This window comes from Asterias rubens, chromosome 9, assembly GCF_902459465.1.
Source record: "Asterias rubens chromosome 9, eAstRub1.3, whole genome shotgun sequence".
NCBI lineage: Eukaryota > Metazoa > Echinodermata > Asteroidea > Forcipulatida > Asteriidae > Asterias > Asterias rubens.
The window spans coordinates 12,560,502-12,573,384 of NC_047070.1; the positions used below are offsets into that span (position 1 = coordinate 12,560,502).

The window sequence follows — 12,883 nt, forward strand, 5'->3', positions numbered from 1 at the left end:
TTTAATTTAAGTTTCATCATTATTCTCGTCGGCTTAACTAACCAATTATACACATAAATTCAAATTCCAAGTACAGAGGAGGGAAGTAAACGCGCTTGCGGATCAGCTTTTATGTATGCATTTCTGGCCTTTTCGGATTTCCATCTTCCGTGCATGGATATTAAGTGAGATGGGAGTAGGGCGTTTGAAGCTGCGGTTGCCCCTCCCGACCTCAGGCTGTGGAGGCCGAATTTTCGAATATCTGGAACGAATGGTCGGAGGGCTTCTAGTACGATCTCTCTAGTTCTGGTGTAGCTTAGCCCATGAGTAGTAGGAACAAGACCGGTTTTGGAACGTGTCAGTCTGCGAAGTACCGGTAGAGGAGAAGAGTCGGGATCGCCTAATGCTTGAAAATATCGTTCTGTGATTACAACTGGGCAGGTTGGCTGAAATGTTCTTGCAATTGTTTTGTTGTTGCCCTGGCGGTATTGATCAGTTTTGGACTTGCATAAATGTACGACGAGACTGTCGGTGAGTATACTACAGTCCATGCGTCTTACGTTACTGATGTCGTTAAAACGAAGGAAACCAGCGTAACAAATAAAGCATACGAATAGTATGCGTAGATCGTCTAATGCTGCACTAGGTTGACCGTGAGCATTGTAAAGTTTTGCCATGATTTCAGGTGTTACCGGTTCCTTCCGGTTTGGGGTAGAGGCTGTGAGTCTCTTGTAGCCCTGTAAGGTTGTTTTGACCAATGGATCCTCTGTAGGTGACGGTAATCCAGCCAAGCTATGTGCCCAGGCGACAGCGGATGCTGCGGAGTCTGCTGCCGTTTTATGACCAGATGAAAATAATGAAGATAAATATAGGGCGAAATCAGTAGGGTTGACGGGAAACGATATGACGCCGGTCTTGGATGAAGCCCATGATTCCCATCGTTTCCAACCATTGCTGTATTTTATCGTTGTTGAGTGTGCTCGTGATGACATCAGTAGTTTTGGTAGGGCTTCGAGGGCAAGTTGCTTTAGTTCCGGGTCAGATGCTGAATGAGAGAGTGCCAACCATCTATCTGAAACAGACAAAATAAAAGAGAGCAGCAAAAGTTGTGCTCCATACCATAGCCAAAGTGCTATGATTATACGTATATGCAATAAATGCTATTTTATGGCTAAATCAGCCGTTCTGCAGACGATCTGAGATAAGGAAATTTATCTGTCGTTTCAAGGATAAAAAACACTTGTGCTTAATATGCACGTAATTGGTGTTGCTACTGAAAACGTGCAACGAAAGCTCGGCGTCCAACACCAGGCTGAGTTATCAGCGCTCAGTGGCCACGTAAAACCCCCAACTTGTGGAGGAACCGTGGACGCGACCAGGATGTTGGACGTAGGTCGCGCTATCCTTACTCCGAGCAAGCTTTATTCATTCATTTAGTTTTAATTTATTTATTAGGGCAAAGGGCGGGTTGGGATCGAGGTAAGTTGCTCTACTGAGAGTGATCAATAGGCTGAAACGCCCCGGTTTTAAGGGAGAATGTGAAAGAAAACCTTACGTAATCGTTGCACGCTCTAACGAGCGTGCTGCACCTGTCGTGCAATAACGAAAAGAAAATTAACTTTCTTACTTCATTCTTACGTTAGAAAATTATTTTCTTTTCTAAATTTACCTCATGTAAGAATATACAAGAATAGACAAGAAAAACAACACAAACTTAATGTTTTGGTGAACATTGGAATGGCGGAGCTGCTCGCCTCGCATACTATTTAGAGAACGCCAAAGAAAGGGTAAAGCAAAAAAGGCATGAATATGGTAATCTGGGGAAAAAACGAAGGTGATTCGCATATTGGTTATAAAAACCATCCATGTGGTGATGCACGCAAATCGGCATCGGCTAAAATTAGCCTAAATGCAATAAACTGCATTGAATGTTATATACAATCATATCTCTCAATCATACACAATCTTCGCTTTGTCAATTTTGAGCGACTGTTTATAAGGAAGATAGGAACTTTATGCGTTAACTGCACAGTCAGGACAGCTGCCGAGAGGAGCAAGACAAAACCCCATGTTCGAAGATCTGAACGATTGTGAAAAATCGTATCTCAATGCTAAGCATGAAAAATTTGGATACTTTCGGAAAACTGTGCTCTTGCCCAATGATGAAGGGCTGAATGACGTATGCAATACTTTCCAATCTACAATTGAATAATCTAGGTGTGTGCCGTCTGGGCAGACAAAGGGCCAAAATGCTGATGTTGTCCAGTTTGGGATTACTAGAGTGCCTGTTGCTTTGACCGCAAAAATGCGTTTAATGACTTGTATAATAAGGGACACAGGGGGACAGAAATAGTTGTTTTCCGATGTCCAGCTTTGGCAAAAGGCATCTACACCGCATACCGCTTTGCACCAGAATCTAGCGTTGAACCGGGGCAGTTTTGCATTGTGAGGTGAGGCAAAGCGATCTATAGAGTGGGGTCCCCAGAGATTGTCTATGAGATTGAATGACGCAGAATCAATTGCCCAATCATCAAAGTCTTGAAATTTGCTTATCTTGTCAGCGAGTTTGTTCTCATTCCTAGGTAGCCACTCAGGAAGTAAGATGAAATCGTGTTTCTTGGACAAAGCGTGTATTGACAAGGCAATGTTATGTAGATCGGGTTTGACACTACCGCAAGTGATTATCTTTGGCACGTTTGAATTGTCGGTACACCATTTGATAGTTTTGTGAGAAACCACGTGTTGAAGTTCTAAGAGTAGGTTAAGGACCGCTGCTAGTTCGCGCCAAGTTGAGCTTTTGCGTTTTTCTGATTGTGACCAGTTTCCTTGAATCTTGAGATTTGGCTGATTTTCAACATGTCCGCCGTAACCTACTTCGCTGGCATCTGAATAGATGGTCATAGATGGGACAAGTTTGAGTCTGATGGAAAAGCCGTTAAGGGAAAAGATGTTTTGGGCCCAGAATTCGAGTTCAGCTACAGTGTCGTTGCGTAACTTTATCGATTGATTCCAGGAATTACTTGATTCGATTGATCTGTACGAGTCGCGGGTCATCAATCTAGCGATGGGGCCCAATGCGAGGGACATCGAGATCACTTGACCCGTGAAACATGCCAGTTGTTTAACTGGCACAGAATTGTTGGCTTTGTGTGCCGAAAGGATTGCTGAGATCGTTGACAGAAGTTTGAACAGTTTCTCCTGTGGTATGTGAAACAACAAATTCCTGGAATCAATGATGAGACCCAAGTATTGTATTTCTTCAGTTGGTTCCCAAATGCATTTTGTTTTACTAGGAACAAAGCCGCTATTGATGATGGTATTTCGCACGATAATTTTGCTACTTTGCGCTGAAGCATGGTCTGGTGAAATGATAAGACCGTCATCAATGTACATGAAAGAGATGATACCCTGAGAGCGCCAAAAATACACTAGCGGCCTTGTTAGCTTAGTAAAAAGGTGGCATGCGCTGCTTAATCCAAATGGAAGGGCAGTAAACATGTAATATCTAACATGGTTATCGCAATGATGCCAGGAAAAACCCAAGTATTTTTGGTGTGGCGGGAATATTTCTACATGGTGATATCCGGATTCAAGGTCGAATGAAAAATACACTTGGTTACTGTCAAGTGATGGGGCGATATGGGTGAGGTCTTCGTACTTGAACTTTGATTTCCAAATGAAATGATTCGGGTGCCGTAAATCTAAGACCAAGCGCAGCTTTTTTCCATCTGCAACGGTTAAAGGGTTACAGCAATATGGCGGTGAGTCTAATTCTACAATACATCTGTTTGTGATCAATTTGCAAATGGCGGTCTCAACAAACTGGGCGTGGTTTAGGCTGGACTTATTGTTTTTCAATACAATGGGTGGTGGTTCTAGATAAAACGGAATCTTATAACCTGTTTCAATAACATCTAAAACAAAGGGACTTGCTTTAAGAACATTTCTCCAGAATGAAATACAAGGTTTAAGTTTACCTTTAACGCCGGTTGGTATGTGGTCGGGTTGGTCGCCTTCGGCCGATTCCCAGTTCCTAATGACCGGATGTGTCTGAGAATCCGGTGGCTGGGGTTTGCAGTCGTGGTTGTCGTAGTGCACGTAGGGAAGGGCAACTGGTCCGGACGTGCCCGGTAATACTGCACTGGAAACAGGTGCGACTCTCTGGTCGGTATGGGCTGCTGAAACGACTGGTGGCGAAAGGACGAAAAGAATAAGGAGCACGAGATGGGGCTCCATGGCTGTACTGGGAAGGACGAGTGGGCTTTGCCTTAGATTTCTTGAGCTCGGCCTTTTTGGATGCAGCAGACTTTTCTGCTTTTTTCAGTCTCTTTTCGTCTCCGGAGTCGTCTGCCAACTCGTCCGTGATGTGTTCTTTAACGGTTGCCCAGCCTTGTGTAGATCTATCTGCAACCTTGATGAGCTTCTGGCGCTGTTTATTCAGCTCTAGAACTGAACTAAGTAGATCCAATCCGGAGTTAAGGTCTCCGACTTTTATTGATGCAATGGCCGATTCTACCATAGCATTGAGTTTTTCGGTGTGTCGAAACTGGTCCTTGTTCCCAATGCTCTTAAATTCGTACTCAATTTCGGCTGATGTACGTTGTTTCTTTATTGCTGATTCCACCTTGGTGTCTATATTGCTTGACAAAGTTTGGATTGCCAAAAGGATGTCTTCGTTTGAAGCCTCAGGATTCATTTTCACTGGTAGTACAAGAATATCTTGTTGCGAGGTAAGTTGCTCTACTGAGAGTGATCAATAGGCTGAAACGCCCCGGTTTTAAGGGAGAATGTGAAAGAAAACCTTACGTAATCGTTGCACGCTCTAACGAGCGTGCTGCACCTGTCGTGCAATAACGAAAAGAAAATTAACATCCTCCCCTTACCAGTTTTCACGCTATTATGCCTTTTTCCTTGGATTGGGAAAAAAATAATGATGCCTTATATCAACCGATGCCCTAATTACCTTCTTTTGTTAATATGAAGTATGCAAACATATATTAAAACTTGATGGACATTGAAATGTTCACACTACACACCGATCTTCGATGACTTCAACTGGCCCCATTTGTTTTGAGTTGTTCCTGTTTTCACGTCAAACAAGAAAGCATGGTTTCCCGGTGAAGCCATACATGGAAGAAACATCTACAGTGACTACAAGTGTTCTTTGAGACTCTGTGTATGACTCTATAGCCAGCAGTTGTCTTCGTTTTATTCAAAATATTTTTTAATGAAATTTTAAAATTACCATGGTAATTTGCAAAAAATAACAAAAATTAATAATTTAATAAAAAGTGTGAATAATCTGATTTTTATTTATTTTTCCCCCTTTTTTCTCTTAAAGTTAATAACAAAGCGTACAATTAAACAGTGATAATTGAATCAACAAGCTGATCGTTTAAATTTTAATATAAATAATAATATTGATCGGAGGGTTAAAAATAATCTCCAAAAATATTAGAAAATGATATAAGGCACATGGCTTCTTTAAGCCTCTGTATTTTTTTCCCAGAATGCTCAGCAAAATATTCAGTCACATGATCATGAATTGTGAATTGAAATAGTGTTTGATGAAACTTTTTCGGTGGGCAAATATTTGTATATGGCCTCAACATTATGACATATTTTTGTACCTTGTAGAAATGCCTAAAATACCAAACTTTTTGCATTTACAAGTGCAAATATCCAGTGGAGCCTTACGTGTTTCTAAGTTTTGGTCAAGGGAGAGGAAACTCTTTGCTTGGCAAATAAAACCACACAATTTTTATCTAGGGACTGTTTACATCGCGCACAGAGAGGTGAGAGATTTGCCACGATTTTAGGGACACCTCGAAAACAGGACCTCCTACGATAGACCTACAATAAACAATTATTGGGAGATTTGTTTGTCATTGCCTATCCGTAAAAATGTAACCTTTGGCGGGATATTTGATGGTCACTGCCCTATTTCTTGCTTTGCACCTCAGTGTATTTGATAGACCACTACCTCATAAGTGAGTCCCAAGTCTCCAGTTTAACTTCCCAGAAAGTCAAGAGGCTCTTTTTGTTTGAAGCTGACCTGCCTCACAAGTAATGATGTAGGTATAGGGTTTTGAGAAACAGATACGGACATGTATGCATTTAGACAACCATGCATAGACTTGATTTCAATTTTAAGACTGCAGTTATTACTCTGTATCACTCACAATTCCACCGCAGATTTGCTATCACGCTCTATCGTAGGATAATGACGGAGGTTTATCCAAGAGGGCACTGTTTTAAAAAATAATGTATCGGCTATCAGAACGGCTAAAAACCACGATCACAGACTTGGAACAAAGTCTAGTGCATAGCTCCATGCTAATGTCGTATACACTTTGTATTTGTATTTGCACACCTTTATTTCATTGCTGCCCTACATTTAAACTTACACATTTTACAAAGTTTTATAAATATATTCAAATTATGAGTAGTTTACAGTATTACTTAGTATCTTAGGATATGAAAGCTTACAATGATTTAGATAGTTATATATTAGGAAGCTTTTAAAGTAGGTTATCACTTTTTGAGGTTTTGGCGGACGAATCACGGACACAAGTCACTTGTTTTGTGTACGTATATTATAATGAATTATGAAGATAGTGCAAGCATTAAAAGTGATATCTTCACTTAATTGCCTTTAACACAAGTGTTATGCCTGACTTTCCATACAAATGTAGATACCTTGTTGCACGGGCACTACTGCACTGTTCACGGCTTACGACCGATTTTCGTATCTTGGAGATGACGTTGTATCATGTGCTATCAGTTGACACGGTCGTGTGCCTGAGAGTCGACTTTGTTGCTCGGAAAACTTTAACGAATTATGACGTTTAATATGACCTGTACCTTTTAAATCGATTTTTGAAAAAAATTACTTTACTGTTCATTCAGACAAAACTAAAGCACCGTTTGTGCTCTGGAGTGCTTCGATGGAACCCTCAGTTTCACTGACTGCCAGAACAGCAAAAAGTGCCAAGTGCGCACGCGCGAAAACTGGAACACGCCCATTATGCTAAGTGGGCCCCTGGGGAAAATTGATGCGCGTACGGGTCTCACACTCACTGGTGTGGTACTGGATATTATAAGCTCTATAATAGAACAAGAATCAGCAGTGACTCGACGTGACTTGTGGGCGTTAGATTCAGTGGTCTCCCAACCCAACCCCACCCCACCCCATGGCGAACTGTGTACAAACTTCAATGATATGTGGTTTGATAGCGCCCTCCTTCTATGTTAATATTTTCCAATGGGGTACAGAATCTCTGGGGAGAGAATCTCCTGCCACCGACAGCCGCATCCAACAAATGATGATGAATTCATTTTAACTGCTTTAACTTGAACAGGTGTTTACTTCGTTTTTCAACATTTAAGTAATGGGAGTCTCTCAGTGAGTGAAACCATGGTGGCGAAACATATAACTTGTCAATTCACCTGATGATGTCAATTTTTTTTATTTTAAGATTACTTTTTGGGTGTGGTACGTGTGCGTGCATGCACGCATGCTGATGGGGAGATGTTTTACTTCCATCTAGCTCACACCAACAGGTCGAACTATTTGACACAGAAGCCATGGCATCATTGGCAAGCATTCACTTGTCTCGGCCAGCTCATAATTATGTTCCGGGTGTTGCTTTCGGCTGTTCACTGCGTCATCATTAGAAAAAGATAAGCTTGTCACACTCTTCCGAGTGGCAAGCTTCTCTTGCGTTTAATGACAAGCTGGCGTCAACCAAGGCATGTTGGACATGGTGTAGACGGGCTAGATCACCCCAAAGAAACCGACCATCAGTCGATTAGACGCGGCGTTCGAGTGAAACTTGCTCTTGACTAAAAACTACCTGAAACCAGCAATAAACATAGCCTAACCATCTGACGTCACCTCGAGGCTCGTGAATAAAAAACGCCAGAGATGAGTGGCCTCTCGCCCCGTGTATCTTCACCTTTCGATCACCTACATTCATTTCTAGAGACATGTAGTCAAATTCTGCACCAACTTTACATGCAAGTACATCCACATGCATGTACTGTACTGTATACAAAATACACACGTTGATACAGCATGCATACGACCGAAAGTAAGCTTTCCATAATCTGTGTTTTGGATTGGTCCAAAGTAATGTTTGTCAGCTGCACAACCATTACCTCAGACCAATCAAAACACAGATACGGAAGCTTTTAGCCACTGCATAATGTAAAATGATATCATTGTATCCAATTGAATCACTGTGTCTGAATAGCAAGCAGCAAGTACCTGTCGTCAGTCTTCATCCGTGCGGATAAGGGGCCCAGTCTAAAGTAAACACTTGCGTGAATGTCGGTTATTGTCGAGGGTTAATCAACAAGAGGGCGCTATTCCACAGCAGGCGGAGCATAAGACACGCCCATTTATGTTAATTAGCCCATGATCGTCCTAGGAAAAAAATATACACATAAATGTGCACGCCACCAATCGGCAAATGATGAGAGCAGCATGCAACAATCATGGCGTCCTCGTACAGACTCCACACCATTGCTAACCAACTGGGCCGTCTTCGTATGGGAAGCAGTGTGTTCTCCCATGCATCTATGAGATATGCATCATCGGTTCCTCCCCACATTACCAAGGCTGAAGACTGGTGGGGAAAATGTAGTCGCGTCAAAGTTCTAGACGGAGAGATGACTTATTATGACTCTGATCCGGATCAATCCAAATCCAAAGATGCTGTAGTGTTCTTGCACGGGAATCCGACCTCATCCTTCTTGTGGCGAAACGTTATACCACACATTGAGGGTAGTTCAAGATGTCTTGCTCCTGATCTGATTGGTATGGGTAGGTCCAGCAAGTTACCAATTCAGTATAGGTATAGAGAACATTACCGATACCTGAAGGCTTGGTTTGACACTATGAATCTCCCGCATAAGGTGTCTATTGTTTGCCATGATTGGGGATCAGGGCTTGGCTTTCACTGGTGTCACATGCACTCAGATCGGATCAAGTCTATCATTCACATGGAAAGTTTAGTAAGCACTGTTCCAGACTGGAGCGTGTTTCCGGAAATTGCAAAGCAGTTTTTTCAAGCTCTTCGGTCCGAAGCTGGAGAGGATATGGTTCTGGAAAATAACCTCTTTGTAGAATTGTTATTTCCCAAAGCTGTTATGAGAGAGCTTGGTGATGATGAGATGGAAGCATACCGTGAGCCATTCCGCAACAAAGGTGAAGATCGTCGTCCAACCCTAACCTGGCCAAGAGAAATCCCATTGGAGAATGAAGGACCTCAAGATGTTGTTGCCGTCATTAATGCCTATAGTGATTGGTTGAAAACCACTTCAACCATTCCCAAACTGTACATTGATGCTGAACCCGGTTTCTTCTCTCCGAGCATCCGTATTGGGTGTGCAACTTGGCCGAATCAGAAAACAATCTCTGTCAAGGGTCTGCACTTCTTGCAGGAAGACTCACCAGATGACATTGGCAAAGCCATAAAAACATTCCTTAAAGATGTGTAACAGTAAAGTGAATGCTGTGAAATGACGAGAGGGGAACGGCAGCAGAGCTACAGAACATTCAGGCTCTCATCTCTGTTTTTGATTTTCAAAAGGATCAACTTGTCAAATTTTCTGGCTGGTATCTATTTTGTTACACTTTACATTGCTAGGTAACTCAGTGGCATAACCAATGGAGGTGGCTGAGGATGGGTACCGGTTAGAGTTGCAAAGATCAGGAGTGCTTTAAAGGGTTTGAGTACTTTTTGTAGGACACAAAACAATGTACACTGATTTACTTTTCTTGCTGAGGGGCTGTAGTTTTTAAGAAATGAGTAAAACAATGTAACACAAATAATTGTTAATACCAACAATACTGGTAAATAGATTGTACATGATAAAATAAGGTTCATACACAAATTATTTTTGTTATATTGTTTTAGTAACTTCTCAAAAACTACAGCACCTAAGCAAGTAATATGAATTTGAAGAGACGCTTTCTACCACCATCTTCAAAGTGGACACTATTGGTAATTGTCTAAGATTAGACTTCACCTCAACATATGCATAAAATAACAAACCTGTGAAAATTTTAGCTCAATCAGTCGTCGTGGTTGCGAGATAATAATGAAAGCAAAAACAACCTTGTCACACGAAGTTTTGAGTAATTACCAATCCTGACCAATAGTGTCCACTGCCTATAATGTAAATCTGTAGACATTGTGTTTCGCTACAAAAAGTAACCAAACCCTTTGAGCAACCACTTTGTGGTAATGTTGCAATATAATGAACACGTTCATAAAGCAAGGAACATGCGACACCTGCAACCCAGTAGAGTAGAGTAGTGTGACCAACAAAACACTGGTATTTTTAGTGCAACCTGCAGTTTGGCTTACTCTATGGTCAGTTAATGATAGCTGAACAAGAATTAAATTTAGTTTCGATTAAAGGGTTCTATTTTAAGCCCATTTGATTGTAAAAATTTCATGTTTTATTTCACACTGTTACAAATTGTAGTACACCAATTTATAGTAAGTTCAACTGTTATAACTTTACTTATTGGATGAGTCAAACCAAGCAGTGTTAAACTATGTACTGGTGGAAGGGAACTAGATAGTGTTTCGTATGCATGTGAGAAAGAAAGAAATGAGAAGTAAGCAAGAACACATCACTTGATTCTTTTTCATTTACATTAATATCATATCAATGGAAAACCTAAATGTGGAACTTGGAAAACAAAGTATAAAATGAATGGTGGTAGTAGTATTGTTCTGCGAAGCAAGTTTTTGTATTATTAGTCACCGGTAGAGGGCGCAACGTTAACTGGACTTGGCAAGTCCACGAATCTTGCTCACACCACCAGATGATTGTTACGTGAACCAGGGAACGACTTCCCTAGCATAGCAGAGCAAAATGCTACACAAAGTGTGTCAGTTGCTATCCAATATTAGCATTCAGTGTACATAAAACTGTTCAGTCTAAATATTTTGCTATGCAAAAATGCTAGACGAAAATGTTGCCTGTGAACCCATATCTCTTATGCAGCACTATTGTTCTGAAGGGAGGCACTTCTAGCCAATTAAAACTAATATCCGTTTGCATTAAACGAGCTCCTTTTCAAGACTCGTGCTATGTCATTGAATTGAAGACAATCCGGCGGCTAGTGTAAAAACACAATAATACTTAATAGTCCACATATTGTTTGCCGGTAAATGGAAAATAGTTTTAAAACATTGAAATAATGACATCAAAGCTTAAAAATGTATCATTTTGCTCCGGTAATGTTAAATCATAAAGAATCAAACAAAATAATGAGGCCGACCCCCTTTATTTACGCCACTGCGGTGACTGTAATGTTGCAAATAAACACTATAGTCTTATATCGAACAAACTAGATGAATTAATTTCCTCTAATCAAAATGAGATACAATTGTGACGACCAGTAATTTAAGTTTATACACACAATCTGTTCCTTTGATTTTGAATAATGCAAGACTATAAGTTGGGTTAGTAAAACCTTGCTAAGAAAATGTTGTTAATTGATAATGTTATGCAATAAATAAAAAATATCAATGGGCATGATGAATCGTAAAAAAAAATGTATTACCTCCCATGTATGTAGGATTTACTTATCACACTGTTCTCGTATTTCCTTGAGGTCAATCTTAACTTGGGACAGCTTTTCGTCCCAAAATATAAGAAATTTACTCACGACAAATATGTGTGACTTGTATACTGGATTGTCGTGATAATTCTGCTTTACTGTTTGTTAATATTGGCCTGGAATTGAACACGGTTACATATGGCTTTGTGACCATTTACTCGTATTAAAATCTTTGATAATTTGTGGGTTTTTTTTGTGTGTGAGTGCCCTATAAATGAATAGCTGTGCCCGATTGGTCACCCTCGTTAAGGTTTTAAGTTGATAAAATAAAATACACACTTTAACTTAATATTATTACTCACGTTATAGCGTGAGTAATTATTTTTGTTTGGGGGGGAGGGCGTTTCTGTTTTTTTTTTTCTTCTTCTTTCCATTTCTTTAAACCAACTGAGACAATAACTGAATGTTGGTTGTTTCGAACTGTTCCGAGACCAACCTTTAGATCAATTCGAAATCTAGTATAGCATGACCTTTATAGAGCTTTATTTCAAAGTGCAGGGTAATGCTTGTTAGAGTGAAGTGTAATTTGCTCATTATAACACTTGGCCAACCACAACCATTCACTGCGTGATTTAACATCCCTGGTCCCGCCAGGCCCATCCACTTATGTCGGCGTCATTAAAACTTACTTTTCGAGTTATCGTACAATATCTGACATAATTCGGCATAACGGGGTAAATTCTGGGCATAGTTTTGATAATGGGTAAACATTATCTACTCTGCAGGAGATTGGTATGAGTTGAAGTTCGGTATACCTAGGTCCAATTTAATGGGCTATATTAGACGTATTGGGAGCCACTTCACGGTGAATTGTTTGCATGTGGTGCATTAAAGGATGTCAACAAGGTATTGTCACAACACGTCCAAAGTACAAACTTATAATGAATCTAACACAATACCATAGATTCTGTCAAACGCCGAAAACACGGACATGGAAACAATGACGTTTTTCACTCGCAATCACGCTCTTGACGTTTTAGGATGCCATTTCAGCGTTTAACAACGTCTTTAATTGGTGCCCATGCTCAATCTGGATCATTGTGGACACCGACATGCCAAGAGGAGGTAAACATTATTTAAATTTCTCTGATGCCTTTACACATTTTCCTAGGGTATTACCTCGATTTTGCTTTCGACGGAAAGGACGACATTTTGCAGTCCAATATTTTTATAATGGCCATTTCCCCCTTGAGCTTTATAATAGGGCTTTAATCCAAACCTCTTGAAGCCCATCAAGCTATCCCTGATAGTCAATCCAGG

At 40.6% G+C, this 12,883-nt stretch overlaps 1 protein-coding gene across 1 annotated transcript; it reads left to right on the top strand.

The window, feature by feature from the left end:
- The first annotated feature begins 8,448 nt into the window (after positions 1–8,448).
- Positions 8,449–10,039, top strand: LOC117294766 (coelenterazine h 2-monooxygenase-like). The gene has a single exon (XM_033777282.1). It carries the CDS (start codon positions 8,479–8,481, stop codon positions 9,481–9,483), a length of 1,005 nt encoding a protein of 334 aa, XP_033633173.1. The 5' UTR covers positions 8,449–8,478; the 3' UTR covers positions 9,484–10,039.
- Positions 10,040–12,883: the final 2,844 nt, after the last annotated feature.

What these genes read in the sequence shown, in the direction of transcription:
- LOC117294766 (XM_033777282.1), top strand. Translation starts at nt 8,479, where the DNA reads ATGGCGTCCTCGTACAGACTCCACACCATTGCTAACCAACTGGGCCGT.